The sequence below is a fragment of the Camelus bactrianus genome, chromosome 33 (genome assembly GCF_048773025.1).
Source record: "Camelus bactrianus isolate YW-2024 breed Bactrian camel chromosome 33, ASM4877302v1, whole genome shotgun sequence".
In the NCBI taxonomy this organism is placed as follows: domain Eukaryota; kingdom Metazoa; phylum Chordata; class Mammalia; order Artiodactyla; family Camelidae; genus Camelus; species Camelus bactrianus.
The window spans coordinates 4,850,547-4,876,023 of record NC_133571.1 but is presented as its reverse complement, the minus strand read 5'-3'; the positions used below and the strand labels follow the sequence as shown (position 1 = coordinate 4,876,023).

The 25,477-nt window shown below is 38.8% G+C and overlaps 1 protein-coding gene across 2 annotated transcripts in view; it reads left to right on the top strand.

The window, feature by feature from the left end:
* GUCY1A2 (guanylate cyclase 1 soluble subunit alpha 2) overlaps nt 1–25,477 on the top strand; it is a 262,757-nt gene that overhangs the window by 7,924 nt on the left and 229,356 nt on the right. For both annotated transcript variants that reach the window (XM_074357101.1, XM_074357102.1), the window contains exon 2: nt 20,852–20,913. In XM_074357101.1, coding sequence (XP_074213202.1) covers nt 20,852–20,913 — 62 coding nt within the window. The remainder of the gene's footprint in view (nt 1–20,851; nt 20,914–25,477) is intronic.

Below are 25,477 nucleotides of genomic sequence, written 5' to 3'. Positions count from 1 at the left end.
GTTGCTAAACTCTACATCCTTAGCCAGTTAGTCTTTTTTTTAATTCAGTGGCTGAGTTGGGTAGGGGTCTAGTTAAACACTTCAAAGAAATGGTGATTCAGCATTTGAAGAAATTTGTATTTGCAGAGTACTCTAGACCCAACCTATTACTAAGAGAGGAGGCTGTCTGTGTGGATGTCCTGATGTTAACTTAATTGCAAGCCCTTGGAGTCCACTTGACTCCTTTTTCCATTTATTGTATTATATTTGTTATATATGAGTTAGCTGTGCCCAGCGAGGAAATGAAAATGTTCTAAAAATGCTTCCATTCCTTGTTGCTTTATACCTATGCTTCTTCCTGCATGGACCCTCCAACTTAATATTGGGAGAGAATAGTTTTTCTTACTAGTTTTGTGTACACACAAACACAGACACACACTCACAGACACAGACACACACACACACACCCATCCTGTTTCAGTCACTGCATATTTTACCTGTACTCAAATCTGTACAATAAGACTTATTGTATTGACATGTGATTTTGGTTTACTCTGCCTCTTTAAGACAGAGATCTGTGCATGTCCATGCCTAGCAGGAAGTCTGATAGATAATGGCACTCAGTGAATGCTTGTTAGGATAATGAATAAATGATTGCATAAATCCTTGTGTGGTTTGTGGTGTATGTGGTAATGCTCTGTATGCTACAGGGGTTTTGTGCTGTTGTATTTTAGTTGATTATTTTACCTGTTTTGCTTGTTAGACGTTCTCAGACACAAATAAGAGTAAATATAGTTACAGTTGTTTTTTTTTTTTTTAAAGAATTCTTTAAGATTTTCAGAACACTTCCTTATTGGATATTTTATTGAAATTTCACAATAATCTCCAGAGTTTTTGCCAGTTATCTTCAACTTGGTTAGCATGATTATCCGAAGATGCCCATAGACACTAACTATTTGGGGGTAACACATACTTACAAGTGTTTGTACACTGTCTCTTAAAGAGATATGTATCTCCGTAAGACACAAAGACATTATCTATACTGTGCTATTCTGTTCATTATTCAGTGTGTAAGAAATCCTGTATTACCAAACATTGTGTTAGAAATTTCTGCAAACCAGCACATCTACATATCTATCCTACAGTTAACCATTATAGATGTAATAATGGTACTGGTTGGGTAGAGTCCTTGGGAAAAGTGATAAAGTTAGAAATTGTTGATTTAAGGAGTGGGGGAGAAAACTGACCAGGAACAGGTGAATGTATTTGGCTATTCAGCTGGGCCCAGCTAAGGGTGATGATAGTGAACTTGCAGTCTAAACTGAAAGAATTAGTGTGACTTGGAACGTATTGTTGGGTATTTTCTGAGGGCCCAGCTGAGGTTGGAGATGATGAATTTGTAGCCCAAACTGAGAGAATGGGTATGACCTAGAGATGTATAAAATGGTGGAAGTATTCATTGTATGTTAAAAGCCTGTATGTCAGATTGAGTTTGAGGCGTTAGGGGGCAATCTAATGGTGGAGGTTTATGTTTTGGGAAATAATGAGAGTGAATGCCAAATGGGGCAGACAGTAATACACAAAGGCGTTTCTAGCCTTCTGGTATTGGACACAGATCTGATGTTAATTTATATCTGGGTCCTGTTCTTTTACTGTTCATGCTCTTAGAATAGCTGTTTGGTTCCCCAGGGCCAAACCAGGCTCATGACTGGTAACTAGTTAGTCTTTGAAAAAAACTCAGTTCTAGCTTTTTTTTTTAAATCAAAAATTTTAAAATAAATATTTTATTTACTTATTATTGTATTATTTAATTGTTTTATTTTGCCAGGAGGGGGAGGTAATTAGGTTTATTTATCTTTAGATGGATGAGGTACTGGGGATTGAACTCAGGACCTTGTGCATGCTGAGCATGCATTCTGCCACATGAGCTATACCCTCCCCCCAGTTCTAGCTTTCTGATTACTATTTATATTATGTTTTAAAGGTTAGAAGTAATCCTTCAAAAATATAAGGATATTCAGTTACATCCTTCAGTGCATTATTTGTGGGCCCTAGTTGTTACACAGTAAAGTTTCCGTGGCTCAGACTTGGGACATTGCTTCAGAGCCTATGGGATTTAGAGTAATGCGTGGCTCCTAAAACATTTCTTAATGTATCAGAGAACACAGCAGATGTTTTCTTATCTGAAAAGGTAAAAATTAGTCCTAGTGAATCAGACATTCTAAATAAACCATCACACATGCAGTATCAATTTGTGAGTAGACAAAAACTCAATAAAATATGCTTGAGTTAATTTCCATTTTGTTGATCAGTCTTTGATAATCCCAAAGATTTCCCTGTGTGTTTCAGTGCCTTGGTGTCATCTTTTTGTCTTAATTATCACTGTGCTATAGATGTGTGAATATCCTGGTAAGTGGAAGGATTGATTGATTTTAATTATTTTTTCCCCAGTTTTATTGAGGTACAATTGACACACCACTGTGTAAGTTTAAGGTGTGTGGCATAATGATTTGACTTATATACATCATTAAATGATTACTGCAGTAAGTTTAGTGACCATCCGTCATCTCATATAGATACAAAATTAAAGAAATAGAAAAAAATTTCCTTGTGATGAGAACTCTTAGGGTTGACTCTCCTAACAACTTTCATATATAACGTACAGCAGTGATCATTGTATTTATCGTGCTGTACATTACATCCCTAATACTTGTGTGTTTTATAACTGGAAGTTTGTATCTTTTGACTACCTTTCTCCAACTACCCACCCCAAGGTAACCACAAATCTGATCTTTTTTTCAGCGAGTTAGTTTTAGAAGTATAATTGACTTACAACACTATGTTTCTTCTTGTTACACAATATAGTGATTTGATCATCGTAATAAGGTTAGTTACCATGTAAATGGAGTGTTTTAGATAATCAAATGCTTTATACCATGAAATTTCCTCTGCATAGGAGCACTGAGGTACTAAATGTGTTACTGAGTCCAAACTCATTCTGCTCGCTGCACAACAGGCCAGTAAATGAGGAGACGAGGTGTTGAGGCAAGGAATAGTAACTTTATTTGGAAAGCTGGCAGACCAAGATGATAGCCGACTAATGTTTTGGAGAACCATCCTGCTCAAGTCAGATTTCAGGCTCCTTTTATATTAAAAAGGGGAGGAGATGTGGTTGGTTGTTGCAAACTTCTTGCTACAGGCATTCTTTGTTCTTGTAGCTGTCCACATGGGTCAGATCATGGTGTCCCTGTAAACCTCCAACAAAACAAATGTTATTTTCTATTCTGCAACTTGCTATCTTTTTACAGTGCCAAAGTGTTATCCTTAAAGGTCAGAGCCTTGAGAATAGGCTCTCCTGTATATTTCAGGTTAAAGGCAACATTCTTTTGAAAAAGGTGCAGAGCTGGCAAGACAGAGCCTAGAAAACAGGGCACAGGGTTAAAGCCTAAGGAACATCTAATACGGAGTCAGATTTGTTCTTTCCTATTACAAATGGTTCTTCTGGTCTGAGTTAGGATGCATGTTCAGTTTTCTGCTTTTCCACCAGGGATTCCCTTAGGCAAAGGGAGGCAAATTAGTCATGATTACACACATTTTTTTTTAAACGTTTAGAGTTACGTGTATGATTTGGTTAATGTGCTTGTCTTTTTTTTTTTTTTTTTTTTTTAAATGCCTGTTAGTGTAGCTGTGAATGCAGGATGGGTGGGGTAGGGGGGTGCCTATGGGCAGAGGCCGCATTCAATTAATGCTGCATCCAGATAATTTGTTTTAATATTACTTTGGGGAAATAATTTTCTTTCTGCTTCCTGTCTCTGAAATCATATATAATAACACTAATCTGTCACTCAAGGGTAGATATATAGTAAAAGGTGAATAGTTGAAGACAGTGTGTTTAACTGTTAATGAATTATTTCATCATGCTGCGGTGCTGATTTCATGAGGACCAAGGCGTTGGTTCAGATCCCTTCACTATCTACATTCTGGGAAAAGAACAGGTTTTGGAATCAGACACTAACCCCAGTCGTCATACTGTGCATTCATGAATAAACCTCTCTTAAGGCTGTTTCTTATTTATAAAATGAACATAATAATTTATAGGACTTTGAAGATTAAAAGTATAATGCCTAACACAGTAATTGGAATACAGTAGATGATCAGTTAACTTTGGTGGCTTTCTTTAACTGCTTCTTATCAGCTCTCTTACCAATCTGCATATTGTTAACCACATCTGGAAACTTGTTACCTCCGAACACATCTTTTCCAAAACCTGTAGAAATTCCCTTCTCTGTAGTTCTTGCCTAGCATGCTCATGCTTTTTATGGGAAATATTTTTTACCTTGGGTATACAACATCTCAGGGTTATGAAATCTCCCAGAAATTCCCTCCCAGAAATCTTAACAATAAGTGTGATCTTACTGGTCACTTGTTCATTCATTCATTCCCCTGCTCCTCACATTCATTTATTCAGACAGCATTTATTTAGCAAATGAACACTTACTGATTCACTCAGCATGCACTCAATATACATTAAGTAGACAAAAGAAGTAGGACATTCAGACAGGAATTTGATAAGGTCTGTTTGGGTATAAAAAATGTTAAACTATGTTTAAAAAATTACCAAATAATGTGCACAACAGCTATTTCTGCCCCTCCTGTCTCTCCCCCTCATGCTCTCCCAACCTCTCCTTATTTGGGATGATAAGAAGGGCATATGAACAAAGGAAGGGTCTATATGTAAAAAGGCCTGTTGAAACTGTAATGATGATGATGATTATAGTAATAATAACTGCTGACTTATCAAGTCCTTCCCATGTACTGGGCATGTACTAAATGCACCACACATTTTATTCTATTTAATACTTAACAACAGTAATGCAGGAGTGATGCCTTACTAAGGTCTACAAGATACCAAGAAACTACCTCTCTGACCTCACTCCATGAACTCTAACCTACACTCACAGTTTTGTATACACTCCTTAAACATTTCAGGAAGGTATTATCTTGCCTCAGGACTTTTTAAAATATACATATATTTATTTTAATATTCTTTTTCACCATAAGCTACTACAAGACATTAAATATATTTCCCTGTGCTGTACAGCATAAACTTGTTTATCTCTTTTATATGTACCAGTCAGTATCTGCAAATCTCAAACTCCCAGTTTATCCCTTCCCACCCGCCTTCCCCCTGGCAACCACAAGTCTGTATTCTATGCCTGTGTGTCTGTTTCTGTTTTATGTATAAGTTCATTTGTCTTCTTTAGGACTTTTGTTCTATATCCCCTGTGTCAGGAATGCCCCCTTGCTGCAGTTCTCTACATAACTGACCTTTCATTGGCTTTCAAATTTCAGCTCAGCGTCACCTCATCAGATGGTATCTCTCCCCTACCAACCATTCTCTTTAACATCATTGCTTATTTCCATCATAACACTCACTGTCAGAAGTTATCTTTTTATTTACTTGCTCACTTATGTGTTATTTGTCTTCCCTCACTGTAGTTTAAGCTCTGCAAGGGCAAGGACCTTGCCTGAGCTGTTCGCGGTGGTCTTTGCAGTGCCTAGAATAGTCCTGTCTAGAGGCAGGTTCTCAGGACATCTTTATTGATTGAATGAACAAATGGCATTTTGAAAGAAGTTTCAGTACTTAGAAAAGAAAGAGCATAGTTAAAAAAAAAAAACTTACAGGGTGGAAGAAGGAGAATTAACATCTGTTAGGCAACTACTGTGGACCCAGAATTTAAGTGTTTTTATAATATGTATCCTTGAATTTTCAAAATAATCTTGTGAGAGATTCAGAGAAGTTGAGTAACTTGCCTGTGATCACAGTTAATTACTTACTGATAGAGATAAGACTCAGCTCCGAACCCTATTTCTCCCATCATGCTTGTGCATTTCACACCCCTGTGGGTGTGGTGGAGGCTGTGATGCACTGTTTAGATGCCCTGTTAGTAACAATGGACTTAATTCCTTATTTGCTACAAGTGCTGCTCACAGTCACCCTCAGCTGTCAGTCTCCTGTATGTACTGCCTGGACTGAAGAGAGAGATGCCTTGCTAAAGGTCATTCCCTTTTCCAGTGACTAATCTGCACGTGGATCTGAAGACTTGCCCCCTCCCCGCCCTAATTCAGCCAACTCTGAAGTTGGAACTCCATGTACGGTCTTCTGTGGCCTCCATTGAGACTGCATCACAGTCCAACGTCTTCCCCTTCCCAGTTCTGCTTCTGTCTACATTCTTTGATGAGTATTGATCCCATCAAAGTACCCCCTAGTAAGCTTTCTGCATTCTGACCTTCTCAGAGTCTACTTCCCAGGGAGCCCAACCTGCAATAGTGAGTTTGAGAATTGCGATGGCATTGAGAAAAGTGCAAATGTCAGCAGAGTGAAGGTGGTATTTGGAAGGAATATAATGATAACCTTGGATTTGAGTGTTTTGAATTTAAGTGCAAATGGTTGGCTCTGGACCCTGAGTTCTTTGTGAGCTTGGTATTGTTGGATCACCAGCCTCAGCACAGTGCCTGTCACACTGTAGGCAGATGACTCAATAAATAGACCATTAAAGATTTGGGGTTGGAGTTTAGCTAAGAGCTCACGGAGGTAAGAGCAAGTATCTTGGAAATTGACATCTCTGATTGAAAAGACAGGGAAAATCAGAACAATGGAGAACTGAGAAGCACTATGTGAAAGGGAACCAAAAGAGTGTAGGAGTTCTAGGATACTTTTCTTAGAAATTTTTTTTCCTTTTTTGGGGGGAGGGGTGGAGGAGGTAATTGGGTTTGTTTGTTTAAAATGGATGTACTGGGGATCGAACCCAGGACCTTATACATGCTAAGCATGTGCTCTACTACTGAGCTATCCCCTCCTCCCAGCTAGGATGCTTTTTTTGTTTGGCTGTGTGGTGGGAGGTGGCTGGAGAGCAGCTGGAGCAAGAGTCGTAGAGGTGATATTTGAAAAACCATGTGAATGTAAGGGTGGTCCTTTCACACCCAGGATGAATGAGGTTTCTGGTGGCCTTAGAAAGGTGAGTCCTGCCTCTCAGTTCTGCCTCTGAGATAGAAACCTGTTTAACAAGATTTAAAGAGAGAATACATAATGAGTAAACGGATATCGTGGGCATGAATTTGTCTTCCAACACATTTGGCAATACAAGTAGAGAGAGCTAGTTGGCAGGGCCCATGAGGCCAAATCAAAGTTTATTAAAGCAGCAGCTCATGTCTGAAGATAACAGCGCAGTCGAAAAAGCTGGAGATGGATGAGATAAATAGATTTGGGGAAAGGATAGATTCCATCTAGAGCCATTGTTTAGCTCCTTTGCCAAAAGTGAGGACACTTAACTTCTCTGTATCAAGGCGGGTACAACATGGCATAGGAGGAGTATGGTGCAAAGACAGCTATCAGATTTTGGTTTTATTTACACTTAATTTGTTGACAATCGTATCTCGACTTATCTCTGTAACTCAGTGATTGGTCAGTGATTCTGTGTATCTAGTGACTGTCAAATTTAAATTGCTATGCTGTTTGCAGCTCTCTAGGTATATCTTAGCTATGGTAGCTACACTGACCATGGGATGTCAGATGAGGTCTGAAATGTCAGTAATTCATTCCTCAGAAATTTTATAGTCAAAGTATGAAGTTGTATATATTTTTTGGTATATTCTACTGGAGATCACTTTCAGATTGTTCTGTCAATCTGAAAACTTCAGATTTTCTCTTATCATCTAAAGATAGGACTTTATTAATTGAACATCATGTGGAGGGAACTGTTTTTTGATTCATGCTTCTATTAGCTTGTTCTCTTTTACTTTTAAATGCGATTGGAGATATGTAATTTTTATATATATATATATAACCCATATTCTTACCATCTCTGTGTCTGATATGACTTTATTTAGTGTCAGAGTGCTTTTGGATACTGATGGAAATGTCACTAATGGAAGGAACTCTCAAGGTATTAGACACCGAGTGAATAGGACTCTACTTTGCTGTTATATTGAATTTATTTTACACAGTTCAGAGGCCAAAATACAGCCATGCAAGACACTACAGTCAAGTGCAGCTTCTTGACCCCCTCCCTTGCCTTTTCTGGGTGAATTTTACTCAACCTCATCTAGTGAGGATTTTTGTCTTTTTATATACCGCCAACTCCCAAGTCTACTAGTGCCTGCCATGTAGAAGCTGATCAATAAGTATTTGCTAAATTAAGAGATTTAGAGTGAATATAAAGATATTTATTCTAAATACATCACACAAATATTGTAAGGAACAAGTAAGATAATAAATACGAGTGCATTTTAGAAAAATAAAATCAATAACAATAACATGTACAAATGTAAATATCATGTTCCATTATCTTTTACTCCTTCATCGTATATTTACTACATACTTTCTATGCACGCTTGACTTTATTGTATCCTGAGCCAAAATAGAAGATCTATGGAGCAGAAAATGGTTCTAGTCATCAGCAAAGTTAAAAAATAAAAAGTACTGGATTTTCCTTAAATACTCTTATAATCTGCTACGTTAGTCAATTTACATTATATATTGAGAAGATAAAATAAATTTTTTCTACGTATTTGAAAAATATTTGAACATATTTTTAAAAAATTTAACATGCGTTCATTAAACCGATACTTGTCGCTGGCCTTTTCTGTGTCAGGAATTTGAGGTGTTTTAGTTACAGAAAATACATGTAACCCACCCTGCTCACCACCTGCTCCCTCCCCGTCATTTTTCTCTCATGATTCTGTTACAAACGTTTCAGGAATGAAATTTCAGGAAGATTTTATCCTTCTCCCAACCTCTTTCTTGTATAAAGTTTTCCCAAGGGAAAGCAAGAACTTTTGGAAGAAAAGAAAAATCACATTACCCCAAGAGCAAATTTAGGGAGAACCTGTCGCTGTACTAGTGAGAAGCCTGTCATCTTAATTTAGTTAGTTTCTGTAGGTCTCAACAAAAGAGAAACACACCTTGTCTAAATGCCTGCTGACCAAATTCTTTCTGGGTTCTCGCTCTCTCTCCAAATGTTCACTCTGCTGAGTCTGTCTTCCAATTTCATTTTTTCCTTCTGTGATGGGTTTAATTTGTGTATAAGAGGTGACTTGGTTTTTGAATCTTGTCTTACAGATATTTGATTTTTAACTGAAGAAATTTATTTGTTTTCAGAAAGGAAAGCGCATTGATTCTTGCAAATTGTATTTTTATCATATATTTACAGATATAAACCTGAGTTTATTTTAATAGCATTTTTGCTATCTATCTATCTATCTATCTATCTATCTATCTATCTATCTATCTATCATTGATTATATAGGGCAGAAAAGAAATGACTCTCTGTGATTCTGAATTTTAAAATATCATTCAACAGAAATCTGGAGTAAGTATAATTACTTTTATTGTGTCTTTTAAAAATTTGCCACACTAATGAAAATGTCTTTTACCTCCTTAACGAAAGAATCTGCCTCCAAAGACATTTATCATAAGCGGTGATACTGATGAGATGATTGTGTTGTAATGGAACAAAGACTGAGGGAAAGAATAAATTTTAGCTACAAACTATTGTAATTCCATTTGAAGCTTCAGACAGATATGAGGAGTTTCTCGTGTGGATGCTGGAGAAGAAAGATTTATTGTTTCCTCCTGATATAAAGATCAATAAGCACTTTGTGGACATGACAGTGTTTGCAAGCTATCAAGCCTCTTTCTTTCCCCCTTCTTGTGTTAACTCATTGCCATTATAAACGCATTTCAAATAAAACCAATCTCTCCTTTTGTTCTGAATTAATTCTTTCTGCAAAAGTGTGCTTGCAAAGTACAACCTAGCTTCCCTGCTGAAGGAGAATGGGTGATGCTCACCCACAGCTTGTGAGGGGCTGGCTGTCAGTATTGGGGCGTATGGGGCTGCTGCCTGCTGGTTCTCTAAGCACTCAGGTAGTTCTCTCCTTACTCAGCCGTGTTCTTGGGATGGGAGTGGACTAGGACGAAGGAAATGAAATACTGCGTTAAGTAGTAGATGTGATTTTCCGCCATGAACTTCGCTTTTTGACTACTGAGAAGTACCTCAGTCCCAAAGACATAATTAACATCGGTACGCAATTGTTTTGATTATAGCAATGGGATCTATCATCTTAATAGCATTAATGATAACTGTAATGAAATTAACAGTTCCTTTGGTTATGTAGTTGGAAAAAGCATTTTACTACAAGTTTCTCAAGAGGCGTAATTTTTCAAAGGATATGTATGAATAAGTCACTTTCACATATAGGTCAATAAAAATGTTACAATTGTAACTCTATAAAATATAAGTCTACAAATATGAATTTAAAAATAAGATCAGAACAACAATTCTTGGCCCTAAGATAAGGTATTCAGCCACTTTTATGTGATCTATAGTCAAATCAAGTTGTACCTGCCTGGAAACATCTTAAAAACCTAAAATAGCAAAATTTATTATTTTGCTCTTCCAGAGTAACTAATAGAACCAAAGTCGAGCATGTCACAGTTTCTGCCTTGGCATTTTATACTAGTGTAAACTTTGATATACTGTGGGCTAAGTTTGAGAAAACGTAAAGAGAAGCATTTCTTTTTGATAGTCCCTATTCTCGGTGTCTCTCTGTCTCTGTCTCTCTCCCCCCTCTATCTCTGTCTATCTTTCTTGATTCCTATATCAAAACCTCATGTCACAAAAAATCTGCTATGAGTCTCTCCCACCAGACAGATTAGACTGTGTGCATTTTAAATGCCTTATGTTAAATTATTAATTAATTAATGCAGGAGTGAAAAGTATGTTTTGTGGGGAACATTGGGGGAATGGGGGGGAGGAGATAGCTTTTCCATGTTCCTAAAATCAAATCTGGTGTCTGACCCCACAAGGCTCTGACCTACACTGACGACCATGCAGAAGTGGGCATGTCTGGGTCCCTCTCACACAGATGTGTGAAGAACTCTGTAGGCACAGTAAATCAGGTAACATTCTTGGTCTATGAATGGTGTAGATATACTGGTAGACAAAAACAAAATAATAATATATAGCTCCTTTGATTATGTGACATTATACTTCTAATTTTATAAGCTTATGGCTAACTTCTGTTATGTTTAAGAACTATTACTGCTACTTTAAGGTTCATGTTAAATAAGGCCCATAGGACTAAACAGGGCTGATGTTACTATATTTTGTGATGCATAGAGATTCCAGAGATGTTGCCTCCTGAGTGAATAGCTTATGGATTAATATGTGTTACGCCAATCATGGATGACCCTGCACTGTATTTGCCTTGGGGATTCTGATTAAGAGCCCTTATATGTGCAAGGAAATTAAAATTTTTTTTTAAAACTGGGTAATAGTGAATGATATCCAGTTAATACCTAGTCCCTGAGTATTATATCTTTAAAATTCTCTGGTATGATTATGTGTGCATGACTTGTGTGGGTCAACACTTGACTGATATTTGTAAAGCTGAATGCCAGAGCAAGATATTTAAAATGCATGTAGCATTCTAGAAAGAATTTGGAAAAAACAATACTGTTCCAGAAACATTTCCCCTCTTCTGTAGGAAACTGTTCTTACTCACATGCTTTTACTCTCTGGCCCCTTCTCCCAGTTACTAATTTTCTATTAGGTAGTGAGACGAAACAAATGGCTAAGACATCTACACAGATAACATTTTGGTTCCAATGAGAGTAAATAGCGAAGAACACGAGGTATCAGTGACACCATTTTCTTCCCGCTGGGTTTTCCCCACTTCAGGGCCAGGAGGGAGTGATAAGCCGATGCTTTTCATATGTGATACCTGCATAGAGCTTACAAACCTTTGTTTTTAACGCTCATTTTCTCACCCCGATTCACTCAGGAAATGTATGAGACAGCCAGGGCAAGGGTCATTATTAGGCTCAATTGAAGGGTGAAGAAACCAAAGTTCAGAGGGGAGCAGTTACTTGCCTAAAGTCAAGAAGCTCATAATCACCTATTTTAGTGCCCATTTTTCCTGTTTCAGGTCCTAAGCTCTTCTCACCGTGTCTTTCCAAGTGTCCGTGAATCGCTCCATCTTCAGTTTGGTAATATGCAATAGTGTTCAGCATGGACTCCCTGTTTCGCTTCTTGTGGGTTCCCTACTTTGTGACTGCTAAGGAGTGGCTGATAGCAACTTCCTGTTGGTTTTCTTGAACCTTACCTCCTATCACGAATTTAGTTCTTGACTGTGCTATGAGTTCATCCAACACAGATCTGTGTTAGAAATGACAAAGGGCTCTTTCTTTGTCAGGGCTCTGCCTCTAGGCTGACCTAGGTTGCCTGTCCACTGTCATGTTTGTATGTTTCCAGGCTCCCATGGGTGAGGCAGATCTAAACAGAGTGAAAGAAGCCACCCTCACTGCCAACAGCTTCAGTGTCTGGGAAGAGCAATGACATTACTTGTCATTTGATTTCTGAGTATGCAGTCATTATCATAGAAATAGTTGCATTCGTAAGCGTACAAATTTCTCTTCATAGATTGTGAAAATCTATGCATATACACATCTTGGTGCAGTGAAATAATTTATTAGAAGGAATGAGGAAGCCATGTAATACATATTATATAATGGAGTGATACCTCGGTTAAAAAACGTACTCAGAGTTAAATGAAAAGAAAGATTTTTCATATCATGCAGTGTTAGAATTCTTCATCCTGCATTTTTTTTTCCAGAATGAACTGTGATTATTCTGTCCCCCTAGCTTAGGGACGTAGTGCATTATAAACACTGATGACATGGCAATCATTACCTGCCAGACATCTGCCTAGTAAGCTAGCTAGTTTTGTATCCATTTAGATCATCAGATTATAGTCAACACTAGATCTGATTATATTCAGACCCTTGTTGAAGTTTATCTTCCAAGAGGGGCTGAAGCAGGAGCGCCGAGCAGGACCCTCCCTGGGTAGTATTTGATGGTTTCTGTATGTTTCAGCATCTGAAACTTTCCCACTCCAGGGACTTGATCTTGTCAGAATCCTGAAATAATCAGACTCTTAGGCACTGACCGGCTAAACGAAATGCCCGTGGTTGGCATCTGAAAGACAGTTTACTTACTTACAGTGAGCAATAATTCTAAAATGAGGCCTTTTGCTTAAAGTCAGCATGGTCAGCACTTTCTTACCTGTTTGGGCCACATGTGGAGCCAAGACATAATCAAAAATTTACTTTAGTCCATTTAGAGACAAAGCAAAATGAATTTCATGCCCAATTCTTTAATCCAGTTTAGGGATCTATCTGGTTGTAGGAAAGAGCTTGCCAATGAGACCTGATGCCCCACGTTTACTCGTAAGGCTCCCATTTTAGTTAAAATAGTTGAAGAGTTTTCCTTACCTTCGGAATAATTTTTCTCAGTATGATAGAAAGCCAAAGTGCCCCTGAATAGTATTAGACATAGTATTTCCTAAACTGTTCCCCTCTTCTCTTTCCTGTGGGTGGTTCTCTCCAACTTCACCTGTTGCTCAGTGGCCTGTCAGGCGGAAATATCCCCTCCCTTATTTCCAGGCCCTTCTTGGGAAACACGTCACAGTAATTCCCAGGTACTGGAAACAATAGGGGAGTTTTGGGACTTGCTCAAGTGGAGCGTGCAAAGATGTTTTAAAAGGCTAGAAATTACTTCCTAATATGAAGGCCACTGCTGTACTCATGAGTTGAAATGATACTAATTAGCTTTGCAGCACGTAATTGGCATCTTTGGGCTGTGAGGCATGCCTGGCAGCAGAGCTAGGTGCTCGACATGGTCAGTCTAGTTCATTTAACAATTGTTTCACTACTTCCTCATCAACAGATTTTTCTGCATAGAATTAACATACAGCACATGTATGTATAATAGTTTATAATCTTGTTTCATTTTGAGCTTGCACCAACCCTGAGAAATAGTGGTGCTGAAAATTCCCCTATTTTATAATAAAGGAAATAGACGTTCAGAAAAATAAATGCTGTATCCAAAATCATACAATCTAGCTAAGACTTAATTATCCCTTTCAACTGTAATGTTTCCTGCCTTAGTGAATGCGGAGCACTGTATTTCAGTTTAGAGGAGCAGATTAAAAGCTTGGCTTCTGGAGGCAGTCAGATATAGATAGGACACTTACACAGACTTAGATCCTTACTACCTGAATGACTCTGGGCAAGACTGTAACTTCTCTGGGCTCAGTTTTCACATTTATAAAATTGGGATAATACTTCTTCCTCTTTTATGGGTTTTTGTGAATATTAAATGAGCTGTTGCATGTAACACGTTGGGCCAAGTGTTTTGACGCTTAGCACTCAACACATTGGCACTCAACTGCTATTACAGTGTTGAATCCAGAAAACTCACTTTTACTTCACTTTGTAGATGGAGTCAGCCTTGTGCCATCTGTGGGGTCCTGTTTGGTTTAAGGGTTTAGGACCAAAGTCATGTTTCTCCAAAGGTTTGCAATGAAGCAGTATCCGTTTTCCCGAGATGTCCGGAAGCCTTACCTCTTGTGTCACAGTCAGGAGGTTTATTCAGACAGCCACGTTGGCCCACATGGTGACCAGGGAAGATCATTTCTCCCGAAATTTCCCTATTAAGAAGTTAATGATAATACCAGAACTGTTTAAATAACAAAAAACATTTACAAATTTGGGAAAACAATTTTCAACGTTGTTTTCATATCTGCTACAGAAAAAATAAAAGGAAATAAGGAAATATAAATTATTACATAGAGTAAGTTCCTAATCGTCACCAGTGAGATAAATTTCCAACGGAGGCGGTGGCTTATGGGAGAAAAAGGATGAGAGACCTGGGTCCTTGTCTAGCTGATGGCTCTTCCCAGCTTGTAGCTGAGGCAACGTGTTCTGACCTCTCTGAATCTCAGTATTTTCATCTGTAAAATGTGGATAGTTATACCTGAGACTTATGAAGTGGTTGTGAATGTACAATGAGATGAAGAAAAAGAAAGTGATTTTAAACTGTGAAGTGTTTAACAAGCTGAAGGTGGTGGTGGTATTTTCCGGAGTTCATTGAAAACAGAAATTCTTGGATTACTTAAACGTGCTCTTGTCTGAGGAGGAGAACTAATAAATAACCTTGGATCCACTTTAGTTCAAGGAATGTGTGTTTTCAGATTAAATCAGTAGTGATGGTATTAGGTCTTGTCAAATTGAAATTCAGTGGCTGTTTTGGAAAGGCATTAAAAATAACAAAGGGGAAAATACTTGGAAAGCCAACATACTTCACGTAAAAAGGCTTAATTATCACATTGATTATACATTAAGTATATTCAGTTAAAATCAATAATTAAATGATAATGAACATCATGCTTTGCCAATTAAAACATACTTCTAATAGGACCAAGATTATCAGTTTGAATCCCTTTATGGGTCAGTTAGCATAATGTCAGCCTTCAGCCTAAGCTTTCATGAGGCCAGATGTGTACCTGTGTTCACCCAAGGAGAATAAAGTGCAGACTGGGTTAAATCATGGAGATGTTCAACCAGTGTGTACAGAACTACATATTCTAATGCATCTCCAACTTTTATTTATTTTTTTCTTTTATTATCATTTTTGTCTTTTGTAATTGATTGGACTACCAGTTTCGTTTAGCAAATTACTGTGGTAGTTCACAGATGGTATTCCAAGGTTCCTGAAAGGTGGTTTAATCACTGGTACATTCTGACCCTCTGTTTACAAGTGCTTAACTTTGCAATGCTGTACTTCAAAATGACCTTGAGAACTATGAACTTCTTCTATGTGTTTTTCGGATGGGAAAATAGAGGCTTCTTTTTCCCCCAAGATTTCGTACTCCCAGGTGAAGAGATTTTGGCTAATTTTATTTAATAAAGGTCAGTAGCACAGCTGGGCTTGAAATACAGAGGTCCTGACTCAAAGTTCTATATTTAATTTGCAGTGGGTTTTTTTTTTTTTGTTTTGTTTTGTTTTGGTTTGGTTTGGTTTGGTTTGGTTTGGTTTGGTTTATATATAGTAAGTTTAGTCAGAGGCTGGGAAAATTAATATTATGCCTGAATCTTTAGCAAGATCGATGATTACTACAATTACACATCTTTCAGAAGTAGTTAAGCTGGTTATTTGAAGTGACATTATTTTGACTTATTTTATTAAAAATACCAGTCATAAAATTTGATCCACTGGTGTCCACAGGCCTAGCCATAAAGATAAGTATCTAACATTAGGATTTGATCATTTTAAATGAAGAAATTTGGTATATTATGTCCTTGCAAGCAAAATGCTCTTATGAGGAAAGTGGAGATCTTTGGGTTGTGATTTGGGGGATGATGAAAAGGTTCCGTGCTCCCCAATTTCTCTCTCACTGATAAGCCTATTTACCCAAATTCTACCTTTAGTGATTCAGACCATCTTATATAAATTAGGGAAGCTCACTTATACAATCAGGTACCTTAGTAAGGATCGAGGATTAAGTTTTTTAGGAAATCAAGGTAGGACTCCTTCTGAACACCATCTGAAATAAAGAAACTACTCTCATGAATGACGACTTACTCAGGCAACTGCAAAAGAGTATTGGTCTTGATAATCACATTTACACCTTAAAGGAAAGATTTTCAACCCTGAGTAACAACAGAAGCAAATGGGTCTCCTCTAGTTGTATTGGCAAATTCGGGAGTGGCACTCAGGCATTTGTATTTTTAAAAAGCTCCTTGGGATTTTTAATGTGTAGACAGAGTTGTAAACCACTGGTCTAGAGCAATAGTAATTAAATATATATCCATGTCGTTTAGTTTCTGACCCTGAAATATAATTTTCTCATACTTAAGTAAATAAAAAGACATGGCTATTTATGGATGTTTCTTTAAAGGCAGACTTATTGTTCCCGTTAATTCTGTAGCTTATGGGTATGTGTCATAAAGCAGAAATGAGAAGTTTGTTTTTAAATTATCTGTGGATTTTTACTTGTTTTGAGCGTGATAAAGGCTGTATATATTTTAAACATATGTAGAATCACAAAATGTCAAAGGTGAGTGGGACTCTCACGGCACCTAGTAGAAAGAGGGCGCACTTTGAAGCCAGCCTGGCTTGCAGTGACTCGTTCACTTACTAGCTGTGTGATCTTGGGGTACTTGCTTAATCCGTCTGAGCCGCAACTTCTTTATGTAAAATTGAGACGAACAAGCACTTGGTTCAATGACAACTAAATTTCATCACAACACACACACACACAAATGCATGTCCTGACCCGCCGCCTCCTGCCTGACCCCCGGGCCACCTGGTGCAGGTGACCAGAGCAGGGACTGCGTGGGGGCCGCTGCAGGGCTGCCTCAGCTTGCAGGGCCAGTTGCTGGGGGCTGCGTCCTCCCACTGCCCAGGGCTCACTTCTCTGGCTCTGCTGGGACTGTTTAATGGTTGGCTGTTTGGATCCCATGACTTTTCATGAGCATAACATTTAGTCTGTGGGGGTCAGTCAGTGCTGACCCAGTGGCGTGGAGCTGTTAATGAGACTGGAGATGAAGATGACTTCTTGCTGCCACACAATGGAAGCTTCCGGGCACTTCCTGTTTGAGCCCCAGACAATACATGTGCTGGACGCAGATGGCTTTCTCTTTCCAGCTGTCTTCCTATCCGTTACTTTTGTGTGCATGGAGTAGGGATGATAGAAAGCCACTATCTCTGTCTTAGATTGGGGAAGCAGAGAAGAAATTACAGATCTCTTTGATTTTCTTTTTTTGTGCACATGGATTTTTGTCTCCTTCCCAACCCTTGTCTCTCAGATCCCCTAGCGAATGGTTATGAAAGTATTAGAGCACCCAGCTCTCCTGTTGCGCGTTCTTCACGTGCTGGGAAGGGAGTTCGTGGCTTGTTTCTTGGTAGCTGTAAAGCATGACGCCTGAGGTCCTGATCTTAGCTTGGGCACGTCGACGTCCTTCCCACATACAGGCCTGGCTTTAGGTCGATTTTCAGTCTTAATTTTGAGAGATCTGCTTTTGTTCCCATCTCTGTGGACTGATCTGAAGGTTTCACTGGAAATATTTATAAATTCAGCTACCATTTTCCTGTTTCCCCTCTGTCTACTGGAACAGGCACCATCTTCTCATTGTCAGTATTAGTGGTGGGTCTGCTGGTAATTTTTAGGTGATGAGAATCTTTAAATGTTACACTTGTGGGGTGGGTGTTCTCACATCTACCGTGTGCTCCTCCACTAGGTTTTGAGACTCTGGAAAGTAGGAGCCATGTTTGTCAGCTGAGTATAGTCAGAACTGTCATTTATTATGCACCTACTATGTACCAGAGAGTCGGATTTATTTCCATTAATTCCCATAAAAGTAATGTATACATAAGGAATCATTTCAGATAGCTTAAGTAAACTGCCCAAGGTCATCTAACTGGTGAGTCAGAGTTGGATTTTGAACTCAGTTTGATCTTAAGTCCTCTTTTCTAAATCATATTTCTAAACCTGTTAAAGGCAAGGATAGATACAGGTAAGAGGAATGAGATTTTGGCCTGTGGGAGGCTGGATGGAACTCGTATGGAGTTGCATTCCTCAAAAGAGGAGAACAATGTGCACGTGTTCAGAGCCCTTGCTTCCCCACTGATCCACACTGACTGGCGTCACTGGCATATGTGGACGTTTAGTAAATGGACCCTACAAACCTTCAGGGCAGAAGGCACCCCTTCCAAAGGCTCTAGCCCACGTGCAGGTCTTCACCTTTTGCTTTTTGTTACTGTCAGAGAGACTGAGATTATGTGAAGATGTGTCAGAATTAAGCAAACTCTGAAGAAGATTGGAGTGAATCTGTGGTAGTAAGATATTCTGAGGCGTCAGGTCTGCGTTGAATTCAGCCCTGGCCTTCTGAAGACCAGGGGATACTCTGCAGTCAACCTCCGTGCAGATAGACCACCAGAGTGTGCCCACTGGCTTTGGCAAGCCATGGGAAGTTTGTAAATCTTTACGAAGTTGAAGCTTTGTTGAATGTGCCCAGGGAACATTTTCCTTTTAATGTATTTGGAAACTATAATGTAATTCCTACTGGTGACTAAAAGTAATTGCTACACACACACACACACACACAAATCAGTTCTTTAAAAGGCTTAACTCCTTTCACAAACATGTGCTTTTTAATGACTGGGAAATTCCTGGGACAGGGAAAAAAATGTCCTTTGGTACAAATGAGGTCACGCTAGGCTTAACTGGCCCTGTGCGCTCTAGTTCCTGCTTTCGGTTCCATGTTTTGTGACCAGAGGTCATTGGAAGGATAATCCCCTGTGGATATTCACTGCTTTTAGGGCATGTTGCCAAAGAGAAAAAGTTATCTTAGCTCAGGAACCGCCAAACCCCTGCAAGAGGCCCAGATCCCGGGGATGCTGAGCCAAGTGACTGACAGTGACTTGGTTTAGGTTGGCCGTGGGTTGGGTTTTTAAAGCATACTGTTCACGTTCCTGAGGATTGCTTTGTGTGCTTCACCCTCTTCAGATTTTCTCAACAGCCTCATTACTTCTTGGGGCAGGAGTGATTTTTCTTTCCTAGGTATGTTTCTCTGCTTTCTGATTCTATCCTGATGAGGAGAAATGTCCGGGCCAGTTTGAGGCCTCATGTTTATCTTTTTAACCTACTATAAAATGAAAGGCAGCTATTGAAAGAAGTTGTCCTGTACCTCTTTGTTCGAACATCTGGAGGCTGATTCCTCCTAAAGTTAATTTCTGAAATGGCTGGGCTAAAGTGAAGGATATGTCTGAGCTGTTAGGTTTGCTCAGTGAAGATGGTCTCCTGGATGGTAGTGTAGAACGGATCTCAGTGGGGGCCCTCGGTTTAATTGACGCTCACGCTCCTCAGGCTTTAAAGTAACCATCTCCTACCAAGGAGGATGCTGAGACTTTGAGTACTAGGTGGGGAGATCGTCACATCTGTCCTGGATGGTTTCATGGAGAGGTAAACATGGAAGGGGTTCACGTGAGCTCTGACAACTACCTCTGTAGTCGCCTTTAAATTGTACACCTTTAAGACAATCCCTTTGAAAGGTTATGGATGGGAAACAAACCGATACATATTAACTGCTTCTTAGGTACCAGCACTGTGCTAGATCCCTTCTGTGGATTACCGTTTTAGGTTTGCCTAGGTTTGTGTGGTTAGTGGCAGCCCACGAGATTACCAGACTACCATGCTGTCCTCCCATCTGGAAGGGTCCGTGTTAACAGAGTCATTGTAAACCCCTCAAATTCATCCAGGGCTATCCTAAATCAATATTTTGATAAGCTTTTTTTTTTCTGCTTTATTGACTAGAAGTTTTTATTATTTAAAAATGCATAGTCTTGCCACTGAGAATTTAGTTCTTATCATAATTTGTTACTAAAATCTGTGTTCTAAGATCTTGGTGTCAGTTTCATGCCTCCCTAGGTCTGATTGAGGCTCTATTGCATAAATAAGTCTGGAATAATTCTGGGTCTAGGGTCAAGAAACTCTATCTTCAGCTGTCATGGAGCGGAGAGGATTATAAAATTCAGTTATGAGCTGCTTATGTATTTGCTGCAGATCCCGTTTCTTGCCCCAAACCCTGTGATCTTTCCAGGAGGCTCTTGAACCCTTGCTTGTAAAGTCTTGAGGAAGTCTGACCTGGCATTACTCATCTTCTCTAGCACACCCCTCTCCACTGCCCCCGGTGTCTAGGTTTATTGCAGGCAGCCAGGGAGTATTTTATCGAACTTAATATTGGGGAAAATATGGCTAGGAGATGCTATCATACTGGGAATTGGGAAATTCTGGGTAATTGCTCAGTTCCTGTGGGGAAAACACATGGCAAAATGCATAATGGGTTAATATTGTAAAGTGAAAACACTTATGAGCTGAATCAGAAGCTTCGTATCTGTCTAGGATACTCGGAACAGGAATGACACTGATTTGCTGATAATGTATTTTTATTATTATTCTTCTTCTGTAGCCCGAGATGATACAGCACACTCTCAAGAGGACATTGCAGTATTATGAGCACCAAATTACTGGGTAAGTAAAAATGGATTTTGGTTAGTATTGGGGACAAATTAAAGATAATTACTCAAACATAGCTGTTGAGCATACGGTTTTCTGCCACTCAAGTCAACCTTATTTCGTAGTGGCTGAGCTCTTGGTGTGGAGTGGGGCTCACAGGGGCCCATGGAGTGGTTTCCTTTGCCTTATTTGTGTTGAGTCCTTTTAAATAAAATCCCTTTTGCTATTGCTTTCCATTTTTTTTTCTTTCGTTCTCACCCTCTCATTTTCATCCATGGAATCTCGTATTTTGGCTTGGTAAGATGGTTAAGGTTTGTTGGTACCAACTGAGAGGCTTTAAATGGGATTTTTAGAATCCTTCAGTAAAGTTGAATCAAAATCACTAGCAGCTTGGTTAAAAAGAATATGAAAATGAATATATGTATGTTCCTGTATGACTGAAGCGTTGTGCTGTACACCAGAAATAGACACAACATTGTAAGCTGACTACACTTCAATAAAAAAACATTGAAAAAATCACTACAAGCTTAACACAGTTCAGTGAGAGGTGCTGGCTTCGTTAGAGCCTGTATGCTACCTGTTTTTTTAAATCATTCCCCATTTCTTGAAGTGGTTGTGGTGTGGTGTAGTAAGAAGACTTGAGGTCAGAAGACTGGAATTCAAGGCCTTATCAGCACATAGAACCTTTAAGGAACTTTATCTCTTTTAAAGGCTGATGATGATGGTACTAACTAAATCAAAAATTATTAAATGAGATATATTTAATGACAGTGTCTTGTAAACAGAAAGCTCCTAGTAAGTGTAAGGTTTATCTTTAATTGGCTATGACAGCGAGCAGTTGGTAAGTACAAAAGCCTAAATTCATTTTCTGATGCAGTCTAGCTACATTACAGTTAAAGTAAATGTACAATGCTATACTATAGCTGCTTATCTTTGTAGGCTTTTAAGAACTTCTGAGGAGTCAAGATTCAAACCCTGATACCTCTTGAAATGCTATGGGGGGGTCGTTTAACATGTACGGGTGATTATCATTGACGGGATCGAGAACGTCTTTTTGGCTATTAGGATATAGCATGCTTTTGTTTTCTTTTGTTCTTACAGAACAGAAGGGAAGAAAACTTAGTGGAAGAATAATCTTGGTACCTAGTAAAGTGCCATATACTTTAACTGCTTGATGATCATCTTAACTGTCATTTCAAAGGGAATTGCTTTGCAGCTTTGTCCTATCAATCCTCAAGAGTACAGACTAGGAAAAAAATATTATTTAAACTCCTGAGATGGCTTTTAATTTGAGGCTATTCATGATTTTAAATAGTTTATTTTAACGGAGATAAATAATGTCAAATTAATCTTTCTCCACATCCTCTAAAATAAAAATCACTCTCAGTGGATTTGCTGCTTTCAAAATACGTTTGGATTAAATTAGTCAATGTATTTAGAAGAGTTCCTGGTATGTGGTAAACACGACATACTTGTCTGCTCTTACATTTATCATCATCATTGTGGTTAGTATTTTGATGACAATACCAGTAATCAAATGCAGATCATCTTCTGGAATTACGAATGCCTCTCCATTTTGAAATCAAATAATAACTGATTAAATAGTCTTGTTGGTGAACTAAGCTATGGCAAATCTGTGTGGGGATCTTACCAATGTGATCAAAACAGATAACTGAATTGTGTTACTCTAATCAGCAGAACGTTGTTTTTTTCATTAGTAAGATGGAGCTCTCTTTTATCTAAATAACTTTCGCAGCTCTCCTTTCCTCTCAACCTGTGCGGACATAGCCCACGGTAATTCTTTGCTCGTTGCCTAAGTGATCTCTCCCTAGTTCTGTCTATGACGGACACAGTATTTAAAAAACAGACCGGGTATGAGACTTTCATATAAAGAGGTGTCTCAATGTCTTACTGGTTCTAAGTCGACTTAGGAGCAGAATGTTTTTGCTTGGGTTTTGGCTACCTTCTGAGGCCTTGAAGTCCCTTTGCTCAGTGTCTTATTTGTGCTCATGCTGATGAAGACAAAAGGGCCGTCGTTTCCCTGTCCAGCTTCCTTTTTGCCTTTTAGACTCCGTCTTTCTGCTTACAGTTTCTTTTTTCACTGCTGAAAAAGGAGAGCATTTATTATCACTAACACTTGGATTAAATTGTCTTTACTTGCATGTGTTGTTCCTCTTAAGAAAACACAATTTTATTTCTAACTGTGAAAAGGAATGTGTTTCTTACAGTTAAAGGGATTCCAGGCAATTGAGGATAAGTGCTGGCAAGTATAGTGTACATATTTCTGGGGAGGTGAGGGCGGGAAAGAGATGCTTTCTGATCCTGGAAATTGGGTTTTGCCTAAGGCTTGTCTGGAGGTAATTCAGCCTTTAGGGGCCTTGGGTTGGGATGTTGAATCAGGATGGATAACAGAGGGGAGGAGCTAGCCCTTCTCTTTCTAATTTCTTAATTCAGCCTCGGGCCGCTAACTTTCCCATCCCCCCCTTCTTGGTTGTGTCACTCCGCCCTTGGACCTGACTTACGTATTGGAGCTCCAGGACTGTGTAGTCCTGCTCCTTGGTGAGTTCTTATACCAGCAGCCCATAGAAACTCTCTGAGGCTTCTTCAGTATCTAAGACCTAGACTTGAATGCAGGGAGCAGCTGTTCAAGGGATCAGACAGATGGAGGACTGGGAGGGAGCAGTGATGGAGCCTCTTGTTAGGAAGTAAGATAGCCTCTCGGTACTTCAGCAACTTTATCAACATTTGTCCTGCTCCTCAATTTCCATTCACTTGTTCATTTATTTATTAATAGAAATCATTCAAGTTGGGAAAATAAGTGCTTATGTAATTTATTCATACAATGTGATCAATCTTCACTTCTTCATCCCCACTGTCACCATTGTCTCCCAGCTGGAGATTCTGATCCAGCTTTCTGGCCTCTGCTCCTTGTCCCTTAGCATTATGTTTCACCACAGCAAAGTGATTAAAAAAAAAAAATCATGGCCCTTTCTTACTCTAAACCAATGGTTCTCAAATGATAATGTGTGTCAGAATCACCTGGCAGGCTTGTTAAAACACAGATTGCTGGCCCCTGTTCCCCAAAGTTTCTGATCAGGTATGTCCAGGTGGTGCTCGAGGACTGGCATTTCTAACGAGTTCCCAGGTAATGCTGATGCTGCTGGTCCACGGATCGCAGTTGGAAATCTCCCCTTTAAACTGTATAATAACTGCCTGTGACAGAATCAAGTCTGAGCTCTTCCTGTGCTCTGGCCCCTGCTTACCTCTGATTTCATCCTGTTCCACTCTCCCCTTTGCACTCCACTCCAGCCGCTCCCGCCTTCTTGGTCTCTCAACTGCACCAAGCTTGCTGAGCCTCAAGGATTTTGCATGTGCTATTCCGTATTCCTGGAGTGGTGTCCCCAGGTGTTTGCATGGATTTTTTTTTTTATACATTTAAGTCTTTGTTTAAACGTTACATCTTCAGGAAGAAATGACACCCAACCTAAAGCAGCCCTCAATCTTCTACCTCCTATAACCCCAATCATTTTCTATTACATTGGTCTCTATTACCTCTTTTCATGGTGCTTATTATTAGCTTATATTATCTTGTTTATATTCTTACTTGGTTGTTTATCTTGTTTACTTCTATATTACTGTGCCTTTGCAAATGCAAGGAAGGACTAGCAATTTTTTAGGAGGGAAGGAGTGTGAATAAATGAGTAAGTTGTACCTAGAGGAATGTACACAGAGGTATGTAGATAGGGGATAAAAGCGTAAATTATGCTTGAGAGGAGGGTATAAATTGACAGGTTAAAATAATAATTTTTAGGGTCCATTATAGTTCTAAAATCTATAGTTCTAATAATCAGAAACCTTCTCTTTATGGCATAAATTATACTGATTTATTTGCATAGTTTTCCATTTATGCTTTTTTTTTACTAAAGTATAGTTGATTTACAATGTTAAGTTAGTTTCTGGTGTATAGCATAGTGATTCAGTTATATGTATATTTGTATATTTTTTCATATTCTTTTTCATTACAGGTTATTACAAGCTACTGAATATAGTTCCCTGTGCTATATAGTAGGACCCTGTTTATCTATTCTGTATATAGTAGTTTGTATCTGTTAATCCCAAACTTCTAATTTATCCTTCCTCCCATTTTCCCCTGTGGTAACCGTTAAGTTTGTTTTATATGTCTGTGAGTCTGTTTCAGTTTTGTAAATAAATTTATGTCTTTTTTTAGATTTCACATGTCGGTGATTTCATATGGTATTTGTCTTTCTCTGTCTGACTTACTTCACTTAGTGTGATAATCTCTTGGTCCATACATGTTGCTGCAAATGGCATTATGTCATTCTTTTTTTTAAAGCTGAGTAGTATTCCCTTGTATATATACCATAATTTCTTTATCCATTCATCTGTTGATGGGCATTTAGGTTGCTTCCATGTCTCGGCTATTGTAGACAGTGCTGCTATAAACATAAGAGTGCATAATTCTTTTCTAATTAGAGTTTTCTCTGGATATATGCCCAGGAGTAGGATTACTGGACCATATGGTAAGCCTATTTTTAGTTTTTTAAGGAATCCCCCTACT